This window comes from Talpa europaea (assembly GCF_964194135.1).
Source record: "Talpa europaea genome assembly, chromosome: 6".
Classification (NCBI taxonomy): Eukaryota; Metazoa; Chordata; class Mammalia; order Eulipotyphla; family Talpidae; genus Talpa; species Talpa europaea.
In genome coordinates, this window is record NC_140072.1 from 79,822,157 (window position 1) to 79,844,888 (window position 22,732).

The 22,732-nt window shown below is 40.9% G+C and overlaps 1 protein-coding gene across 1 annotated transcript in view; it reads right to left on the reverse strand.

The window, feature by feature from the left end:
• The window catches only part of EBPL (EBP like), a gene marked incomplete at both ends in the record, with an annotated part of 35,930 nt that overhangs the window by 6,577 nt on the left and 6,621 nt on the right, over window positions 1-22,732 (reverse strand). The window contains one exon of the mRNA XM_084235954.1: window positions 2,364-2,433. Coding sequence (XP_084092080.1) covers window positions 2,364-2,433 — 70 coding nt within the window. The remainder of the gene's footprint in view (window positions 1-2,363; window positions 2,434-22,732) is intronic.

A 22,732-nucleotide genomic window follows, 5' to 3' on the forward strand; every position in this document is an offset into this window, starting at 1 on the left:
TTTCTCTGCATCCTCTCCAACACTTGTTGTTGGGGATCTTTTTCATATGTGCTGTTCTCCTGTGTTCGAGTCCTCTGAGCCAATATACAGAGAAATAACACCCACATCACGAGGATTTTCAGAAGGAGGAGAAAAAGAGGAAGGTATAGACCATTTATCAAAAATAATCACTGAAAACCATGAATAACTTTTTTCTTTAATGTGTTCTACATAATGTTTACACCTCAGCTCTACAGCTTGGTGAATCAAAGGACAGTCCACTGATCAACATCTGGGAGGCTTTATCCCAGACAGTCTAAGTCAGAATTTGTATTTTAACCAAGTTGCTCTGGCAATTTTGTGCATTTTTAACTTTAAAAAACACTACTATAGGGGGCCTCCCCGGTGGCGCAGCGGTTGAACGCTGGGTTGCGAAGCTGCCCGCTGCCTCTGCGGCGCCAGTTCGATCCCCGGCTGCTCCCCGGCCACTGGAGGAGGGTCCCACATGGCGCGCAGACCTCTCCTGCCGCCCGCTGCTCCCCTCAGCAGTGTACTTCGGTCCTTCTGCCTGCTCTGCTCCCCGCTCTGGCTCTGGTGAATTCTCTCACCCTCCCGTGCTTCTGACTGTACCCAGTGCTTGTATAAATAAAAAAAAAAAAAAAAAAAAAAACACTACTATAGGGGGTGAGGGGCAGGGAAAGAAGGGATTGGGGTCAAAATAAGGTGGCTGCAATTGTATGGGGAATATAAAAATAAAATTAAAATAAAAAAAAGGGAACACCAAAAAAAATAAAAAACACTACTATATATTACTGTTTATATTTTAACTTTTGTGAAAATAGAGAGCAACTCCATTAAATGAACTCTCACTTTTTAAAGGTGCAAAATACAAATATGAAGATGGTTGATAGAGAGACCATATTAGACATATGCAGTTCATGGGATTGAGCCAAATATGCTTATTTTCTCAGATATCAGACAGGACAATGACTTAGGCCGGGGCCCTTCAGCCTTTGGGCTCCCCTAGAAATTCTCGAGGAAAGTTTAATCCAGACTACTCACCAAAAAGGTGCACGGCTGCATTTCACTCAGCCCCTGAGACTGAAATTGCTGAATCCCAGTGTGGAGGGTTCAGGTTCCTGAGCTCCCTCTGCTGGACCTATGATGGTCAAAGATGATGCATGCTTGCTTTGAGAAGCCCTAACTAGAGCTGACTCAACTCTCTAAAAGAGTTTCCTAACATTAGTTTGAATTGAAGTCCCATTGCTAAGTCTCCTGCTTAGAGTCCGCTGCTTGCTGAAGCAGAAAGCTGCTGCAGTCTGAGGCTTGCCCACAGCAGCAGCTACAGCTACCTTGACCTCCTTCCCAAACAATAAGAAAAATCATTATGGATAGGGTGACAGGCTTTCACATATAAACTGTATAAAACCCTACCATTTCTGATTTTTGGGGTCAGACTTATGGGAGCTATCCCACTGAGCCCTCCAGTGTGACAAATAAATCTCTCTCCCTACCTCTCTAAGCGCCACCTGATTTCTCTGGGAAATTGCTGGGACACCCTTATAGATTCTGGCTGGAAGACATAATTTCAAAACAATGGAACAAACAATATAAACAATGCAGAATTTCAGAGGCAAAATCTGGGAAAATTCATCCTGTGCAAGGAAGTTCTGCAATAGCAGCAAAGCACCTGGTGTTGCATGGCTGATTCATTTGGCAGTAGTGACATAATACATGGTGGTGGTCAATTCCAATCGAATGCTTTCTGACTTATAGTAAGCATGAAAAAGATAGGGAAAACCAGTTAACATCTCTATAGAGCAAGGAGATTTTTGGAAACTGTCTATGAAATTAAAGATACATATGCACCATAAAAATAAAGTTGATATTATAAGATTGAAAAACACTCAGTTTAGGGCCTTCCTGGCAGTATAGGGGTTAAGTCTCAGAGGTATCACACTATGCATAAATAAATAAAATTTAAAAAAACAGTTTAAATATCTCAAACTCATCAATCTGTACTCACTATTTTTTAAAATATATAGCTTTATTGAGATACAAGTCACATGCCATACAATTCACCCGATTAAAGTGTACTGTTCAATGGATTTTAGTATACTCGTAAATTTGAATCACCGCAATCTTATTCAAGACATTTCATTATCAGTTAGTCCCCATTTCTCCCTCCACTCCTCCCTTCCCCCCACCTCCACCCCAGCCCTAGGCCACCACTAATCTACAATTTGCCTCTACAGATTGATTTGCCCATTCTGGATATTGCATATAAATGGAAATCATACAATATTGGCCCTCGTTTAATTGACAGTAATATTTGCAATTAATCTCCTCAAACATTTCAAATGCAAACATTTTAAATTACTTACATAATGAAGCAATAAAGCTGTGGGAATCTGTAATATTTCCTGTGAAAGACAAGTAGACAAAAGGCCCTTCCTAGAAAAAAGAAAATGGAAACATGCTCTAATTTAGCATCACAACCACAGGATGGCGCCACAGAAACACACTACAGCGAGACAGACCCGGCATCCCCACCAGCCAGACCACATCCTGGCACACACCTGCATAGACCTCAGGGTGCGTATCTGGAGCCAGGTTCTCCAACCTTGGAAATGGATATGTCTAAAGTCAATGCTTACATAATAAATGCTATTTTTCAATGACGGGCATTATTAAACCAGGAGTGTGTCCTTAAGGAGAAAAATAAGTTGAAGAGTTTGCACAAGGAAAGAACTTACGTTATATTTATAAAGCTAAAAATTGAATTACTCCAGGGATTTTATACCTTTGAGAAGTGTCTCACAGCAATTCTTTCGTCTCATCTCAAAAAATTCTCAGATCTCGAGGGGGCGGAGCAACATGGCGGCGAGGAGATGCTGCGAGTAAGATCTCCCATTAAAAAAAGTTAATAGGGAGGAAAAGCGGCAGGTCCCAGTGAGGACTGGGACACGGAAGATAAACGGGTGACTCCAGCAAACTACCCGAAGAAGAAAGTGGCCATAAAAGAGGACTAGAAGGGAGTGAAGCGCAGAACCCTGCTCCCCTCCCCCGTCCACAGAGGGCACTCTCCGACCGGCAGAGAGGAGGGAAACAACAAACCAAAACGGCCAACAAGAACAAACGACGCAGCAAGCGGGACTGTGAGTGGAAAGGAACTATTGCAGCCACCACACCCCGTGAACGGGAGCTGAGGCGAACCCTGCAGGATTCGCCGCGGCGGTGAGCGAACGGCTCCGGGCGCCATTAGAGAAGAACAAAGACCCCGGGAGACGCGCACACAGCCCGGGCTGCCTGTAAGCTTGCGCGGATAGCGGCGCGCTCGGCGCGCTTGAAAAGCAAGTGCAGACCGGGATAGCGGCTGCCCAGGTCCCCGCGCCTGCGACCTAGGCTTGGGAGACGACCTAGGCTTGCGGGGAGACGCGCGGAGGTCCTCACTGAGGTGAAGGTCCCTCCCTGAGTAAGCAGGAACCAGGCGCCCAGGCACGGGAGCGGTGCAAAAGGCGCCATTCCCGCGCCACTGAACTGGGCTACAGCCCGCGTCCTGGAACTGAGGGCTTTGGAACTGAGACCCGGGGCACGAAATTAGGGGCGTGGGTTCCCCACGACAGTGGGGCACAAGGCAGACACAGCACCCCAAAGCCGTTGAGGTGTACCCTACCATCCCCGCTCTGCTCCCTGTCCCACGGGGTGGAAAATCAGCTCCCCAAGGGCTCTAGGAGAGATCTCTGGCGCCACCTAGCGACTTGAAGCCAGCACAGGCTCCTGAAGGAGCTAGTGGCCAGCTGGGGAGTTAGCCCACACCCGGCCCCTTCCGAACAAGTAGTCTGAGCCCCCAGGGAGAGCGAGCACCCACAGCCAGGGCAGACCAGGCACGCAGAAGAGTGTGCCTGACACCGGACGCGCAGGGAGTGTGTCCCACATCACCATTTTAGAACAGGGACATTTCTTCAGTAAAGACTACCTGCAGAAGGCTTCCTCAGGAGCCAGAGGTGAGCGGGGGAAGTTCACCCACGACAGACCCCCTCTGGCCTGCAGTCCAAGCCCAGAGGGGGAGCAGGAACCTACCGCCGGGGCAGACCAGGCGCACAGGGGAGTGTGTCCCCACATCGACATTTTAGGACAGGGACCTTTCTCCAATAAAGACTGCTTGAAACTGACAGATGACTCCTGGAGGAACCAGAGGGGAGCAGAGAAGCTCACCCAAGATGCCGGCCAGTCCCAACAACACAGTGTCCCAACGCATACGGCAAATTAGAAAACAGAAAATAGGGAGGAGAAGAACCACACGCAACCTAGCAACTCTCCAGAGAAAAAGCACACCACAAAAAGAAAACCAGCCCCCAGATAGCAACGACAGTAACTTGGAAGAACTTCTGAGCCTTCCAGAAAGAGAATTTAAAATTGCCGTGATTAAAAAACTGACAGAAGTCATAAAGGAAAACAATGATAAGGGAAAAATAATCAACGATCAGAAGAATGAAATTGAGTCCCTAAAGAGGGAAGTAAAAGAAATGCAGGAGATCAAAGTATTAGTGGAAGAACTAAAGAATTCTGGGAAAAGCAATGAAAGCAGAATTGATGAAATGGAAGAACGAATAAGTGCTCTTGAAGACACAGAAATAAAAAGAACCAAAACAGAAAAGGAAAGAGAAGTACAAAGGAAAAAGAATGAAGAAAGAATTCGGGAACTATCTGACTCCATGAGGAAAGGAAATATAAGAGTTATAGGAATACCAGAAGGAGAGGAGAGAGAAGTAGGAACAGAGAAAATATTCAAAGAGATAATTGAAGAGAACTTCCCAAATGTGAAGAAGGAGCTGAAAATTGATATACAAGAAGCAAGAAGAACACCAAACTTCCACGACGAAAGAAAAAATACAGCAAGACACATAATAGTAAAGCTCCCTAGAATCCAGGACAAGGAAAAAATAATGAAGCTGGCAAGAGGGAAGAAACAGATAACATTCAAAGGAAAGCCAATCAGGCTGACATCAGACTTCTCCGAAGAAACACTACGGGCAAGGAGAGAGTGGAGGGACAAAGTCAACAGACGCCAAGAAAACAGATGCCAACCAAGAATACTCTATCCCGCAAAGCTCTCCTTCCTCTTTGAAGAAAGAATATGGACCTTCCCAGACAAACAGAAACTCCGGAATTTCATTGCAAGTAAACCCCCACTCCAAAAAATACTACAAGGAGTCCTAAAGCCAGAACCTCAGAGGGACGAATAACAATGAAAGAAGGCCAAAAAAAAAAAAGTTATTAAAAGAATAAATAAATAAAATCAAAGGAAAGACAAACACAATGGCAAATACAGATGTTAACATATCAATATTAACTCTAAATGTAAATGGACTAAACTCTTCAATAAAAAGACACAGAGTTGCATCCTGGATTAAGAAACAAAACCCAAACTTTTGCTGTCTCCAGGAAACACATTTAGCTACAAAAGATAAAAATAGGCTCAAAGTTAAAGGATGGAAAACAATCCTACAAGCAAATGGACCAAAAAAGAAAGCAGGAACAGCTATACTTATATCAGATAAAACAGATTTCAAACTCAAAAAGATAAAAAGAGACCCCAATGGTCACTACATTATGATCAAGGGGACAATACTTCAAGAAGAAACAACACTCATTAACATATACTCACCAAACGAAGGAGCACCAAAATATATCAGACAACTGTTGTCCTCTCTGAAAACAGACATCAGAGAAAACACATACGTAGTGGGAGACTTCAACACACCACTATCAACAATGGATAGATCAACAAGACAAAAAATAAGTAAAGAAACCAAAGCTCTAAATAAGGACCTAGAGCAATTGGGCTTAACAGACATCTATAGAACACTAAACCCCAAAAAAACGGAGTACACATTTTTCTCAAGCGCACACGGATCATTCTCCAGGATCGATCACATACTGGGGCACAAGACAAATATCAACAGATACACCAAGATTGAAATCATATCAACCATCTTTTCTGACCATGAAGGCATCAAACTAGAAATAAACCATAAAAAGAAGGCAAGGAACTTTCCTACCTCATGGAGATTAAAAACCACACTACTGGAAGACCACTGGACTAATGAGGAGATCAAAGAAGAAATTAAAAAATTTTTTGAATTGAACGACAAGGAAGACACCAATATCCTAAATGTATGGGATGCAGCAAAAGCAGTAATAAGAGGAAAATATATAGCAATAGAAGCTCATATCAAGAAACAAGAAAGAATTCAAAGAATCAACCTAATCTCGAAGCTCAAAGATCTAGAAAAAGAACAACAAAAAAACCCCAAAACCAGTAGAAGAAAAGAAATAATAAAAACCAAAGCAGAAATAAATGAAATTGAAACTAAAAAAACAATCCAAAAGATCAATGAAACCAAGAGCTGGTTCTTTGAAAAAATAAATAAAATAGACAAACCCCTAGCCAGGCTCACAAAGGAAAAAAGGGAGAAAGCACAAATAAACAGGATCATCAATGAAAGAGGAGAAATCACAACGGACACAGCAGAAATCAAAAGAATAATCAGTAACTACTATGAACAGTTATATGGAAACAAGTTTAACAATCTAGAGGAGATGGACAAATTCCTACAACTCTACAATCACCCAAAGCTAGATAAAGAAGAAATAGAACACCTAAACAGACCAATTACAAGCAGCGAAATTGAAATGGTAATCAAAAACCTCCCCAAAAACAAAAGCCCAGGACCTGATGGATTTACAAATGAATTCTATCAAACATTCAGAGACGAATTAGTGCCTATCCTTCACAAACTCTTCCAAAAAATTGAGAAGGAAGGGACAATACCAAACACGTTCTATGAAGCCAACATTACACTAATACCAAAACCAAACAAGGACAACACAAAAAAGGAAAACTACAGGCCAATCTCCCTAATGAACACTGATGCAAAAATCCTCAATAAAATTTTAGCCATCAGAATCCAACAATGTATCCATAAGATAATTCACCACGACCAAGTAGGATTCATTCCAGGGGCACAAGGATGGTTTAACATCCGAAAATCAATCAACGTTATCCAACACATCAACAAAAAGAAATATAAAAACCATATGATAATATCAATAGATGCTGAGAAAGCTTTCGACAAAGTGCAACACCCATTCATGATAAAAGCCCTTGAAATTCTTGGGATACAAGGAACATACCTCAACATCATAAAGGCCATCTATGACAAGCCAACAGCCAGTATCATTCTCAATGGTGAAAAGCTGAAAGCAATTCCATTAAGATCTGGAACAAGACAAGGATGTACACTCTCACCACTGCTTTTCAATATAATACTGGAAGTCCTAGCCAGGGCAATAAGACAAGAGAAAGACATCCAAGGAATCCAAATAGGAAAAGAAGAAGTCAAACTATCACTATTTGCAGACGATATGATATTATACATAGAGAACCCCAAAAACTCCACAGAAAAGCTAATTCAACTCATCAATCAGTTCAGTAAAGTGGCAGGATACAAAATCAACACGCAAAAGTCAGTAGCCTTCCTATACACAAACAATAAATCTGAAGAAGAAGAAATCAAAAAAACCATCCCTTTTGTTATTGAAACAAAAAAAATCAAATATTTGGGAATAAATCTAACAAAAGAGGTAAAGGACCTATACAAAGAAAACTATAAAACACTGTTAAAAGAAATAGAAGAAGACACAAAGAAATGGAGAGACATCCCCTGCTCGTGGATTGGAAGAATAAACATTATTAAAATGGCCATCCTTCCAAAGGCAATATACAGATTCAATGCTATTCCAATCAAAATTTCAATGTCATTCTTCAAAGAAATAGAACAATTATTGATGAAATTCATATGGAATCACAAAAAACCCCGAATAGCCAAAGCTCTCCTGAAAAAAAAAGAAGGGAATGGAGGCATTACACTCCCAGACTTCAAACTATACTACAAAGCCATAATCATCAAAACTGCATGGTATTGGAACAAGAACAGACATACAGACCAATGGAATCGAATAGAAAATCCAGAAATAAACCCACAGATTTATGGTCAACTAGTCTTTGACAAAGGAGCAAAGACTATGCATTGGAGCAAAGAAAGTTTGTTCAATAAATGGTGCTGGGAAAACTGGGTCGCTACATGCAAAAGAATGAAGCTTGACCACTACCTCACACCATACACAAAAATCAACTCAAAATGGATTAAAGAACTAGACATAAGACCTGAAACCATAAAATATATAGAAGGAAATATAGGCGAAACACTACGTGATTTGCACATCAAAGACATCTTTACAGACACATCACCCAAAGCAGTGATAGTGAAGGCAAAGATAAACAGCTGGGACTACATCAAATTAAAGCGCTTCTGCACAGCAAAAGAGACAATAACAAAAACAAAGAGAAACCCCACCAACTGGGAGAACATTTTTGCACCCAACACTAATGATAAAGGACTGATCACAAAAATCTGCAAAGAGCTGATGAGACTCAACAACAACAAAGAAAAGAATCCAGTCAAAAAATGGGCAGAAGAGCTAAAAAGAAACTTCTCTGAAGAGGAAATGCAAATGGCCAACAGGCATATGAAAAAATGTTCAACATCACTTGCCATCAGGGAAATGCAAATCAAAACTACCATGAGATACCATCTTACACCAGTGAGAATGGCACATATTAAAAAAACTAGCAACAACAAATGCTGGCGAGGGCGTGGAGAAAAAGGAACTCTTCTGCACTGTTGGTGGGAGTGCAAACTGGTCCAACCACTGTGGAAAGCTGTGTGGAGATTTCTGGACCTACTAAACATAGAGCTTCCATATGATCCAGCAATTCCACTCCTAGGTATTTACCCAAAGGACACAGAAACATCAATTCCAAAGAACACCTGCACCGCTATGTTTATAGCAGCACTGTTTACAATAGGTAAGCTTTGGAAACAACCCAAATGCCCAAAAATAGATGACTGGATGAAGAAGATGTGGTACATATACACCATGGAATATTCCTCAGCATTCAAAAAAGATAAACACATGCAATTTGCAGCAACATGGATGGCGCTGGAAGGGATCATGCTCAGCGAAATAAGCCAAAAAGAAAAAGAAAAATACCGGATGGTCTCACTCATAGCAGGAATCTAGAAAACTTAAATAAGGGACCAGGAAAATGAATAACTATAAGAAAGTGAAAATCAAAATCAACAAAAAACTATGAACCAGAGACACTTTTAGGGGGGCGGGGGCGGGAGGGGAGGGATTGGGGTCAGAATGGGGGGGGCTGCAATTGTATGGGGAATATAACAATAAAATTTATTATAAAAAAAAATAAAAAAATAAACAGTAAAATCTGAAAAAAAAAAAATTCTCAGATCTCTCTTAACAAAAATGGCATTCAAATATTATGCCAGAGTTGCACTAGTTATTTTTCCTGAATAAGGGCAAATTCAGGAAAAATTAAAATGCTTATGGGCTACATTTTAGATTTTAGATAATGAAATACCTGCAATTATACTTAATATTTCCCCATCACTGAAGTGTTCCTTCACCTAAAATTTCAAAAACTAACAAGAAGTCATTGAGATATGATTGCATCTTGCTCTTTTGAAAAAAATTGTTATTGGTTAATATCTTTTTACCACATTTCTTTTTATTAAAGCAATCACTTATGTGATATAACTTCTAGTACCACTTCTAGAGGTTACCACTTAAATGCTATCTTTGGTTCTAGTGACGACCTTTGTAACTCATATCATTCTCTTCAGATGCTATCTATAAATGCACATCCTGAAAAAAATGTGATCTAATTTGTACTGTTTCCCATGCCCTCCCCAGTTCTTCCAGTTCTTGGCAATGGGGAAGGAGGGAACTTTCTCCATCTTAGATTTTGTAGCTGCTCTAAGAATAAACTGACATTCTATGGGGACTACACCTGAGAGAAAAAATTATATATATAAATTTAAAAAAAGAACAAACTGATACAAAGCAGATTAACAAAAGCATACATATTATATTTAATGTTTTTACATATTAAGCATATAAAATGTACATCAACATAAAATATGTTCATGGGAGTCTTCAAAAGGAAAATGAAGACCCAGAGAAGTTGTTAGGTCCCCAAAGTCATATACATTTCTACACAAAGAATGATAAATTATGGGGATGTGACAAGACATGGGGGCTTGAACTAGGGACAGTAAATTGTGGGAAAGTGACTAGGAAATACATGGAGGGAAATAAGAGTTATTTTAGTAGGTTTATTTCTGCATTGAATGCAAGTTCACTTCTGCATTGAACTGTCTCTGGTGTTAAGAATGCTCTTCTCTTCCTGGTATGGGGAAAGCACCATTCTTGTGGGATTTTTTTTAAAGATTTATTTATTTATTTATACAAGCACTGGGTACAGTCAGAAGCGCGGGAGGGTGAGAGAATTCACCAGAACCAGAGCGGGGAACAGAACAGACAGACTGACGAAGTACACTGCTGAGGGGAGCAGCGGGCGGCAGGAAAGGTCTGCGTAACGTGGGACCCTTGCCTGCAGCTGGGGATCGAACTGGAGCTGCAGAGGCTTCGGGCAGCTTCGCAGTCCAGGGCTCAACCGCTGCGCCACCGGGGAGGCCCCTTGTGGGAAATTTTATGACCTGCTTGTAGGTAGAAAGAGAGAAGGCAGAAAGCCCTTCCTGAATTTCCTGTTTCTCAATGGCTTCCAGCTCAGAATAATTATTGTGCCAAAGTGGCATGTTTTGGAGTGGCGTGTTCTAAACCCCTTCAGTAGCTGTATTACTCTCTTTATTTTCTTATTAGTTACTCAAATTTATAACTTAATAATAACTTAAATTTATAACTTAATATGCCTCAGCTTACTCCTTCAACAGCTTTGTACAGCATCTGGATGTCTGACTGTACAGGACACATGGCACTCCCACCTTTTGTCTCACTGCCCTCCCCATTTCCAACTTTCAACTTCTTTCCACTTTGCTCATACCTTGCTGAGATTACATTTCCATTCTCATTCTGCAAACTTCTTCTCCCCTATTTCACCTGTAAATGAATACTAAGAGCTGAAAAGCCAGCCAACATTTATAATATTGTGGTCATGGAAATATCATTCATTGCCATGGTTTACAACTTTCCTCGAGAGATCCAATATTTTGACTTCTGTGTCATGGAAAATTGTGGCAAATGAAAAATCCCCTTAGCCCACAAATTTCCCAAAATCATGCTGTATTTTATTTTGGTTCATATTTGGGCAATGACTATTTTATGTATTTTTTTTAATCCTACGGTTTGTAATTGCCTTTCTTTTTCTCTGATTAATAGAAGAAAGCATACTCTTTCCCCCTCTCACTAATATTTTCTAAACTTATCTATTCTTATCTCTGGTAAACAGAAGTTTTTAAACCAGTTTGTCTTTTCTTGAACGTTCTTTGTAAGCTATTTAATTAGTAAAATGATTTATCTCAGAGTCTTTGTAAAAAATATATTACTTAAAAATTCTTAACAACTGCTTACGAGATAAACAGTAACGCTTTAAAACAAAGAAGTGCACCCTGTTTACCTCACATTTTATTTTCACCAATCAGTTTTTATTTTTAGCAGAGCCATAGCAGTAAACTCACAACACCTCCCTGGCGTGGCCTGGGAACTTCTAGAAAAAATACAGTCACTGGTATAGCCAAAAGGAGTATAAGTTTGGGCTGAATTTGATCTTCTTTAGGTTGCTCAGTCCATCTATCTGTAAGACAAAGAACTTCCTATAATTGGATTGTGGATCTCATTCTGAAAAGAGACAAGACTTCCTCTAGCAAACTCTTCAACTGGAGTCATTAGCAAAACATGGATTCTGTCACCAGGTCTAGGAACTTTCCTCAGTAAGAGCAAGACAGAGAGCTGAAAGTCTATGAAAATCAGAGATCTATGAGCACATAACAAATTTGTTCCCTTTCACATACATCTGTTGAAATTGTACTCCTTTTCCAAAGCCCAGCTCAAATCCCTCCCCACTTCTTCTAAGAAACCTTCCCAAACTTCCTAGTGAGCATTAACTTTTCACTTTTCTTTGTTACTAAATTTGTGTTCCTGTAATCATCAACAATGTGCTGGTTATAGGTTTCTAGTCCCCATTAGATCATACATCCTTGGAAGTAGGGATGCTGCCTTCTCTGTCTTAGAATCCTCAGGAATCCAGGATTGTATCTTTTTTTAAAAAGATTTATTTATTTATTTATTTATACAAGAACCAGGGTACAGGCCAGATGTGTGGGACAGTGAGAGGATTCACTAGAGACAGAGCGGGGAACAGAACAGGCAGACTGACTGAAATACACTGCTGAGGGGAGCAGCGGGTGCAGCAGGAGAGGTCTGCAGCGCCATGTGGGACCCTCGTCGCCCGGCTGGGATTGAACCAGCACTGCAAAGGCTGCGGACAGCTTCACAGCACTGTGCTCAAATGCCTGTGTCACCAGGGGAGGCTCTCCAGGATTATATCTTATGTTTAGTGCTTGATAACTATGAATTAATGATAAATTCATATAATGAATTACTTTAAAAGATGCTTTTTAAGATATACTATATATTTCCCACTAGTGTAAGAAAGTAGTGCCCTAAATGGAAAGGCAATCTAATGCATATAAAGTATAACAAATATACTGGTGCCTCCGAATCTGATAAGATGGTGCCTCCTCCAAGAAGCAAGCCTTCACTGAGTCTCTTGGTGGGAGGTAAGTGCCTCTCCTACATTGAATTCTGATTATTTATCTCCTCCTCAAAACTGTCAGTTCTTTCATGGAAAGTCTTTGTCTTTTATTTTTCTATTTCAAATGCCTGATACATGGCACATACTAAAAATTATTAACTAAAATAACATGAAATAAAAGGAGGAAGAAGGATGATAAAACTCATGAGTTAAAAGAAACAACCAAACAGTCCCATTAGAAAATAGGCCAAAAAAAAAAAAATGAAGTGACATTTCACAAAGAGGATATACTAACAGCAAATAAACATGAAAAGATGGTCAACATTATTGGGCATCAGGGAAATGCCAATTAAAACCTGTCAGGTACCAGTAAGCACCTATCAGAATGGCTAACATTAAAAAATACTGAAATACCAAATGTTGAAGAAGATGTGGAGAAACTGGATCACTCATATTTATGGTAGGATTGAAAATAGTATAATCAGAAAACTAGAGTTTGACAGTTCCTTCTAAATATAAAAAAGCAATTACCATACAACTCAGCATAAACACATATGCCCACTTAAAACATATATAGTGTTTATGGCACGTGTTAACAGCTAAAAACTGTACTTGAAAGGGTGAATGGTTAAGCAAACATTTATACCTTGGAGTATTCCCTAACAATAAGGAATTTTTTATACTCAGCAACTTGGATGGCTTTCCAGAGATTTATAAATCAAAAAAGTCTAGCCCAAAAGATCACATATTATAGGACTGCACTTATAAGACACTTTTTGAAATGAAAAATTTTAAAAACAGAGGACATATTAATGGTTGCCAAGTGTTAGTGGCTGGAGGAGGTTGCGGGGAGGAGGAGGAAAAATGCAGGTAGTTATAAAAGGTAAATACTAGTGACCCTTGTGTAGTTAAAATGATTCTAAGTAGCCTGACTGCTGTAGTGGATACATGAACCTACCTACACACACACACACACACACACACACACACACACACACACACACACACACAATTGCAAGAGAAACCAGGGAAATCACAATTAGATCAGTGAATTTTCTCAATGTTAACGTCCTGGTTGCTATAGTACACTACAATTTTGAATAATGTTGCCACTGGGCAAACCTGGGCAAAGTGTCCACAGGATTGCTATTATTTCTTTCAACTACATGGCAATCTCTCTGTATTATTCATACAAACAGGTAGAGGTATAAGAAAGACTAACATTACTAATTAATGTTTTCAGGACTACCTCTTTTTTTTTTTTTTTTTTTTTTAAGAATAGAGTGTGCCCTGGCCTAGCTTATTATCTAGCTAGGTAACACCCCCTTCAAATTTAATGAGGATTAGAGGTGGAGGTGAGGAGTTGTGGTTGGGACAATCCAAAAAACTTCCAGATGGAGACAAGTCTAAGGCTAGGTGGGCAGGTTGAGGTGGAAGTGAGGAGATGGATTGTGCCCCAGGGGTAGAGAGCACAGGATGTGTCCCACACTGTAGAAGAGAGAGTGATGGCCCCAGACCCTCCCACTGGGCCCTCCTGCTGGGGCTGAGGGCCCTGAAGTTCTCAGAAGAACTCAGGCTGTTCTCACTCCTCCTGGCCTGTGGTCAAGCTGCTCCTCTGTCTAAAGTACACACATCTAATTTTTTCTGCCTGAAAAAAGAATGTAATTTTTGTTATTTTAAAGATTTATTTTTTATTTATATAATAGCTGGGATAAAGGCCAGAAGCGCGGGAGGGTGAGAGGATTCACCAGGGACAGAGCAGGGAGCAGAGCAGGCAGAAGGACCCAAGTACACTGCTGAGGGGAGCAGCGGGCGGCAGGAGAGGTCTGCGCACCATGTGGGACCCTCCTCCGGTGGCCAGGGAGCAGCCAGGGATTGAACCAGCGCTGCAGAGGCCGCGGGCAGCTTCGCAACCCAGCGCAACCCAGCGCTCAACCGCTGCGCCACCGGGGAGACCCATGAAAGAAATAATAAAACTGTATCAAATTGAGCTGCTAACAAAATCAGCTTAAAAGCCTATCACACCAAATAAAATCAAGTAACAAAGGCCAGTCTCATTTTCAGTTAAGGTGTTCCAGACACGGAATTTTAATAACATATTTTATTTACTTTTAGACAAGTCAAGGTTCAGATTTTTTAAAAAGGCTTGAGTTGAACAACTACAGCTCTCCAGAATTCAGTGCTGGCTTTACAGAGACCATGGCATTCCCTCATTTTTTTTTTAAAATTTATTTATTAATATTTACGCAATCAGGAGATGGTGTACAGGCCAGAGTGTGGGGCGTGAAAGGATTCACCAGAGACAGAGTGCGGAACAGAACAGGCAGACTGACTGAAATACACTGCTGAGGGGAGCAGTGGGTGAGTCAGCAGAGGTCTGCTAGGCCATGTGGGTTGCTCCCTGGCCAGCCAGGGGATCGAACTTGTGCTGCAGAGGCTGTGGACAGCTTCATAGGTTGCATCTTAACCCCTTGCACCATCAGGGAGGCCCGCCATTCCCTCATTTCAACCCTTAAAAATTTTTGCAGAAAAAGGATTTATGGAACTAAAAAAGAAAAAGGATAAGTTTCATTTTTGTAATTTGTGTTTGTATTTTTAATGACTACATTTGTATTTAAAGGTATTTGCCAGGGTTGGGTTTTTTGTTGTTTTTTTTTTTGGGGGGGGGGTGCATGCAGCAGAAGATGCAGCAGGAAAAACAGCAAAACACTCATCACTCATTAGGCATAGAAGTATAAAGTGAAATAAGAATAGCATCAGTAGATAAATCCTGTCAAAATTTATTAGCATTTCCTACTCTGACTCACAAGCTTGGTCTAATCAGACTTGATTTTTCCATGTCATGGCAACAGCATATATTATTGTTTCTGGAAAGATCAGCTGCTTCAGCCTCCGACAGCACCTTGACAACAAGGCTATGGTCACTTGCTAAGTGCCCAGCTACCCAGCCGTCTTCCACTTAGTGACATCACCACTTCCATTCAGTGGAACCTGCTCCAGCAGATGGGTGTTGCCTGCTATTAACAGTGGATTGCACTGGCCTTTTCAGAACTTCAGGTATCACACAGTCTCATGAGGTTTATTGTTCCTACAATGTGGCAGCTTAGTGTTTGAGTTAGGAGAATATCCTGAGAATATCTTTCTACTGAGAATATCTTTTGAGAATATATTGTTATCTGCTGAGACTAATGTTACTTTTCAGATAAGGATAAAGAAAACTTTTCAAGGTCATCTTCTTTGGATATGTGGTATTACTTAGTTACATAGGATTGGGATGAAAATAAAAGATAATCCAAGTGTGGGGTATGGAGAGGAGGGGTCAGGAGAGGGACAGAGGAGGAAGGTGCTTTTACTGAATTCTGCTAGAGACCACGGACTGTGCCAGGTGTCCCACACCCTTGCTACTCAAATGTGATCCAAGAACATCATGGGCATCCCCTGGGAGTGTGTTACTAATGCAGAATCTCCTGCCATACCCCAGGCCCCTGGAATCAGAAACTGAATTATAAAAGGATCCCAGGGTATGTAAAAGGATCCCTGGGGGAATCCTGGGCATGCTCATGTTTGAGGCGCACTGCCCTAAATTGCAGAGCTTTATTAAATCTCCATAATGATCCTCAGAGGAAAGTTATTCCATACCTTATGGACAATTGCTATGGTTTGAGTTCACCCCACCTAAATTTGTTGAAATCCTAATCTCCAAAGATAATGATATTAAGAGGTGGGGCCTTTGGGGAGTCCTTAAACAAGGATCCTTCATGGGCCTCTCTGGTAGCGCAAGTGGTTAAGTCTTAGCACTATGAAGCTATTGGCAACAAGGGAGCTAACACACATGGCACAGTAGACCTCTCCTGCCTTGCCTTCTGCTCCCCTCAGGAAGGTATTTCAGTAGATCTGCCTGTTTTGCTCCCCACGCTGTCTCTGGTGAATCCTCTCACCCCCTGTACCTCTGGCCTACATCCCAGATCTTATATGCATAAATAAATCAAATAAATCTTAAAAAAAAAAGGAATCCTTCATGAAGGGGGTAATTACCGTATAAAATTTATAAGAGGCTCCAGAGAGAGAAAGATCACTAGTCTCTTCTGCCACTAGAGGACACAGCAAGAAACCAGAAACTGGATTCCTCACCTTATCCCAGACTTTCATGCTGGCATCTGATCTCAGACCTCAGCCTCCAGAACTGTGAGAAATAAATTTTGGTGGTTTGTAAATTATTCAGGCTCTGGTATTGTCATAGCAGCCTGAATGGAGTAAGACCCTAAGAGCCGGTGAGGAGGTGGAGCAAATGGCATTCTCAAAAGCATTCCTGATGGGGGTGGAAAATGGTGCAGCCACTTTGGGAAACAGTTTGGCAGTTTCTATTTTAAAGAATCCCACTACTTGGCATTACCCTGGAGAAATATAAACAAACCACACAAAATAAGTAGATATCAACAGAAAAGCAATACCTAACTGTCAAAAACTGGAAACTTAAATGTTCTGATAAATGGTAAATGGATAAACTGTATATTAGTAACTAGTAAATGGATAAATAAATTGACATAATCCACACAGTGGATACTGTTAGGTTAATTATGCTAAATAAGGGACTCCATACTGTATAATTTCATTTATATAAAAGATGTGAAACAGTGAAAAAAATATTTTTAAAGATTTATTTATTTATGCATACAAGAACTGGGGTACAGACCAGAGGTGTAGGGGGTGAGAGGATTCACCAGAGACAGAGCGGGGAACAGAAGAGGCGGACCGACTGAAATACACTGCTGAGGGGAGCAGCGGGGGAGTCAGGAGAGGTCTGCTGCACCATGTGGGTCACCTCTCTGGCACCTCCCTCGTGCTGCAGTGGCTATGCATTGCTTCATAGTGCTACATCTTTTCTTTTTTAAGGTTCATTCTTTTTATTGTAGATTCTGTAGTTTCAGTCAAAAGCATAATGACATATTCATCATTACAATATACCAAGTATTTTCTGTGCCCCAAAAACCCTCTATGTTGTGCTTATTTTTTTTTAAGATTTATTTATTTATTTATTTATTTATACAAGCGCTGGGTACAGTCAGAGGCGCAGGAGGGTGAGAGAATTCACCAGAGCCAGAGCGGAGAGTAGAACAGGCAGAGTGTGAGCGGGCCACATGAGACGTCTGCGCGCCGTGTGGGACCCTCACTCGGTGGCCAGGGATTGAACTGGCACTGCAGAGGCTGCGGGCAGCTTTGCAGACCAGCGCTCAACTGCTGCGCCACCGGGGAGGCCCTATGTTGTGCTTATTAATCCGATTCTATATCCCCTTCACCTCTTGCCCTCAACCTTGGCAACCACTGATCCTTTTTATTGTCTGTATAATTTTCCCTGCTCCAGACTGTGATATAGTTGGACTGCCTCACATTGCGGTGCTCAACCCCCTGTGCCACCAGGGAAGCCCGAGATTGTCATATAGTTGGAATCATAGTATGGATATTTGTCAGACTTCTTTCACTAGTACTATGCATTTAAGTTTTCTCCCTAACTTTTTATGGCTTGATAGCTCAATTCTTTTTAGCATCAAATAATGTTCTACAGTCAAGATGATAATATCACCTACTGAATCTTAACCCCTTGTGCTACCAGGGAGGACGAGAGACAGTCAGAAAGTCAAGGAGGAATAAATAAACAAGAACAGTAAAACTAGAGAGAATAAGGTCTTGGATAGGGGAAGTAAAGGAGAAACTCTAAGATAATAGCTGAGAAAATGGGCACATCTGGCCTGCAGGAGTATAGCCACTGGGAGAGAGCCAATCAAAAAGCAGGATGATGAGATTTTAGAATAGAGAAGAAAAAAAAAGTTTAACTACTCAGACACAGGCCCACAACAGCTTCTTTGCTGCTCCCAGGTAGGAGTCCTTGCTGTCTTCCTTTAAATAAACTGTGTCTTTACTGTCTTGAATAAAGCTTGCTTCTCTCTGCTTTCTTATCTAAAAAGCCTGCAGATTCCTTTTTATGGCTTCATGGGACAAGAACTTGTGGTGGTTCAAGGGCTAAATTACCAGTGCACACAGGCTTCAAAAGGACCATTTCTCAGATGATACATTTTATGGTTTAAAAAAAAAAAAAATCTCTTATCTTCCTAGATTTATTTTGGACTCAGAATGTCAGTTTTGAAATTTGTCCCACAAAAGATAGCTTTTAGTGATAATAAAACGTTTTAAAATAACCTAAAGTTGCATGGTTGGTTCATAAGGACACACCTACCACATGTAGTATGCAATTATTAAGAAAAAAGGCATCTACATAGCCAGTATCATTCTCAATGGTGAAAAACTGAAAGCATTTCCATTAAGATCTGGAAAAAAACAAGGATGTCCACTCTCACCACTGCTTTTCAGTATAATACTGGAAGTCCTAGCCAGAGCAATAGACAAGAGAAAGACATACAAGGAATCCAAATAGGGAAAGAAGAAGTAAACCTATCACTATTCACAGGTTATATAACACACATAGAGAACCCCAATAACTCCACAGAAAAACTAATCAGAATAATCAAGCAGTTTAGTAAAGTAGCAGGATACAAAATCAAGACACAAAAATCAGTAGCTTTCCATTATGCAAACAATAAATCTGAAGAAGAAATCAAAAAAACCATCCCTTTTATAACTGAAACAAAAAAAAATCGAATACTTGGGAACAAAACTAAGAAAAGGGTCTCCCTGGTGGCGCAGGCAGTTGAGCGCAGCGCTGTGAAGCTGTCCACAGCCCCTGCAGTGTTGGTTTGATCCCAGCCGGCTGCGAAGCAACACACATTGCACGGCAGACCTCACTTGTCTCACCCGCTGCTCCCCTCAACAGTGTATTTCGGTCATTCTGCCTGTTCTGTTCCCTGATCTGACTGTGGTGAATCCTCTCACCCTCTGGCACATCTGCCCTGTACCCCAGTTCTTGTATAAATAAAATAAATCTTAAAAAAAAAAAAAGAGGCAAAGGACCTATACAAAGAAAATTATAAAACATTGTTAAAAGAAATACAAGAATACACAAAGAAATGGAAAGACAGCTCCTGCTCATGGATTGGAAGAACTAACATTATCAAAATGTCCATCCTACCAAGGGCAATTTACAGATTCAATGCTATTCCAATAAAAATTTCAATGATATTCTTTAAAGAAATAGAACAAATATTGATTAAATTCTAATGGAGCAACAAAAAAACCCAAATAACCACAGCTCTCCTGACTAAAAAGGAAGGGAATGGAGGTATCACACTCCCAGACTTCAAATTATACTACAAAGCCATAATAATCAAAATTGCATGGTACTGGAATAAGAACAGACACACAGACTAATGGAACTGAATAGAGAGCACTGAAATAAATCCACACTTATATGGACAATGAGTCTTTGACAAAAGCGCAAAGAATATGCAATGGAACAAAGAAAATCTGTTCAATAAGTGGTGCTGGGAAAATTTGGTTGCTACATACAAAAAAATGAAGCTTGACTACTAACTCACACTATGCACAAAAACCAACTCAAAATGGATCAAAGAACTAGACATAAGACCTGAAACCATAAAATATATAGAAGAAAAAACAGGCAAAACACTACATGACATACACCTCAATAGTATCTTTTTTTTATTTTTTTATATTCCCCATACAATTGTACCCCTCTTATTTTGACCCCAATCCCTCCTTTCCCCGCCCCCCCCCATAGTGTGTCTCTGGTTCATAGTTGTTTGTTGATTTTGATTTTTTTTCTTTCTTATAGTTATTATTTTTCCTGGTCCCTTATTTAGGTTTTCTAGATTCCTGCTATGAGTGAGACCATCTGGTATTTTTCTTTTTCTTTCTGGCTTATTTCGCTGAGCCTGATCCCTTCTAGCTCCATTCATGTTGCTGCAAACTGCATGCGTTTATCTCTTTTGATTGCTGAGTAATATTCCATTGTGTATATGTACCACATCTTCTTGATCCAGTCATCCATTTTTGGGCATTTGGGTTGTTTTCCAAAGCTTAGCTATTGTAAATAGTGCTGCTATTAACATAGGGGTGCAGGTGCTCTTTGGAATTAATGTTTCTGTGTCATTTGGGTAAATACCTAGGAGTGGAATTGCTGGATCATATGGAAGCTCTATTTTTAGTAGGTTGAGGAATCTCCACGCAGCTCTCCATAGTGGTCTGACCAGTTTGCACTCCCAGCAGCAGTGCAGGAGAGTTCCTTTTTCTCCACATCCTCACCAACATTTGTTGTTGCTAGTGTTTTTAATATGTGCCATTCTCACTGGTGTAAGATGGTATCTCATTGTAGTTTTGATTTGCATTTCCCTGATTACAAGTGATGTTGAACATTTTTTCATATGCCTGTCGGCCATTTGCATTTCCTCTCTGGAGAAGTTTCTTTTTAGCTCTTCTGCCCATTTTTTGACTGGATTATTTTCTTTGCTTTTGTTGAGTCTCATCTCAATAATATCTTTAAAGACACATCCCCAAAGCAAAGACAGTGAAGGAAAGGATAAACAGATGGGATTACATCAAATACAGCAAAAGAGACATTAACCAAAACAAAGAGACTGATTGGAAGAAAATTTTTGCATACAATACTAATGATAAGGGACTGATGACAAAGATCTACAAAGAGCTGATGAAACCCAGTCAAAAAATGTGTAGAAGAGCTAAAAAGACAGTTCTCCAAAGAGGAAATGCAAATGACCAACAGGCATATAAAAAAATGTTTAACATCACTGTAATCAGGGAACTTTAATAAAACTAGGAAACAATGCAGGTAAGGCAAAGAGTCTAGTTTCTAAATGAAGCATCCAGAGTTACCCGTCCCCTCGTGGGTAAAAGTCCATCCAAATGGGACTGGCCCAGAGCAAGGCCCCAAAGCCTGCCACAAGTCTAAAGCATCTTCCAGTGGGGACCCACAGAAAAGGGCCAGAAACAACCAGACAAGCCCGGAAGGAAAGGAGCAAAATCAACATCAAGATAAAAGCTGCCATTTTCCCCTCCCCATGGTTCTCACCCACATCTGTGTCACCCAGTCCACAACCAAAAGACAAGTGCAGTTTCTTCACGTGTCTCTAGGCTCCATGAACCTCCTCCAGGTCTCCTGGCTCCATCCTGCTTCCTTCCTCAGTCTCTTCTCCAGCTTCTCCTCTTCCTGCTCAGCTCCACCCTCCCTTGGGTGGGGCAGGGAACCTCCCCCTTTCCTGGGGACCACCCTGTTGCAATCAAAAGACAAGCGCAGTTTCTTCACGTGTCTCTAGGCTCCATGAACCTCCTCCAGGTCTCCTGGCTCCATCCTGCTTCCTTCCTCAGTCTCTTCTCCAGCTTCTCCTCTTCCTGCTCAGCTCCACCCTCCCTTGGGTGGGGCAGGGAACCTCCCCCTTTCCTGGGGACCACCCTGTTGCAATACCACTTAGTAATAAGCTAACTGAGGCCTCAGTCTTGAATTTTTCCGGAGGCTATGGGAACTACAGATTCTGTGGAGAGTCCATCTTGAGGGAGGAAGGAAGAATTTATCTTGTTGCTCCCAAATATCACTGTCAAAGATTCAGCCCTTGGGCAGGTGTGTGGATGCTGAGTCTTCCCAAGGACTTCACATGCAGGGACTCCATCCACCAGGCCCAGGAGGCAGTGGAAGCAGGAATTGTCTGAATCAGAATGAAGTCAGAGTTGGTTGCTTTAGCGGTAGCGGGAGCAAAGCATGTCTCAAGGGCCAGATGAGGCCAAGACATGAGGAGGTGCAAAACAGGTACTGCTACAGTAACAATAACTTGCACTGGCTAGGATGTGAGAAAGCAGCTGATGGGAATGTGGATGCATACTATCTTTCTGAGTTTTTTAAAAACTGGATTCCTTCAGACACAGAAATTCTGCTTGCAGTATTTATCCAAAGTAAATGGTTACACAAATGTGTGAAAATGCACCAAGAGCAATCGATATCTTTTCTAACAACTAAAAAATGCCTCTAGGTCCAATAATTAGGGATTGGTTAAATAAAGCACATATAAAGTGTGTCTAATTCAATGCAGTTATTTAAAATTATTAGGAAGTTTAATAGATTGATATGGACAG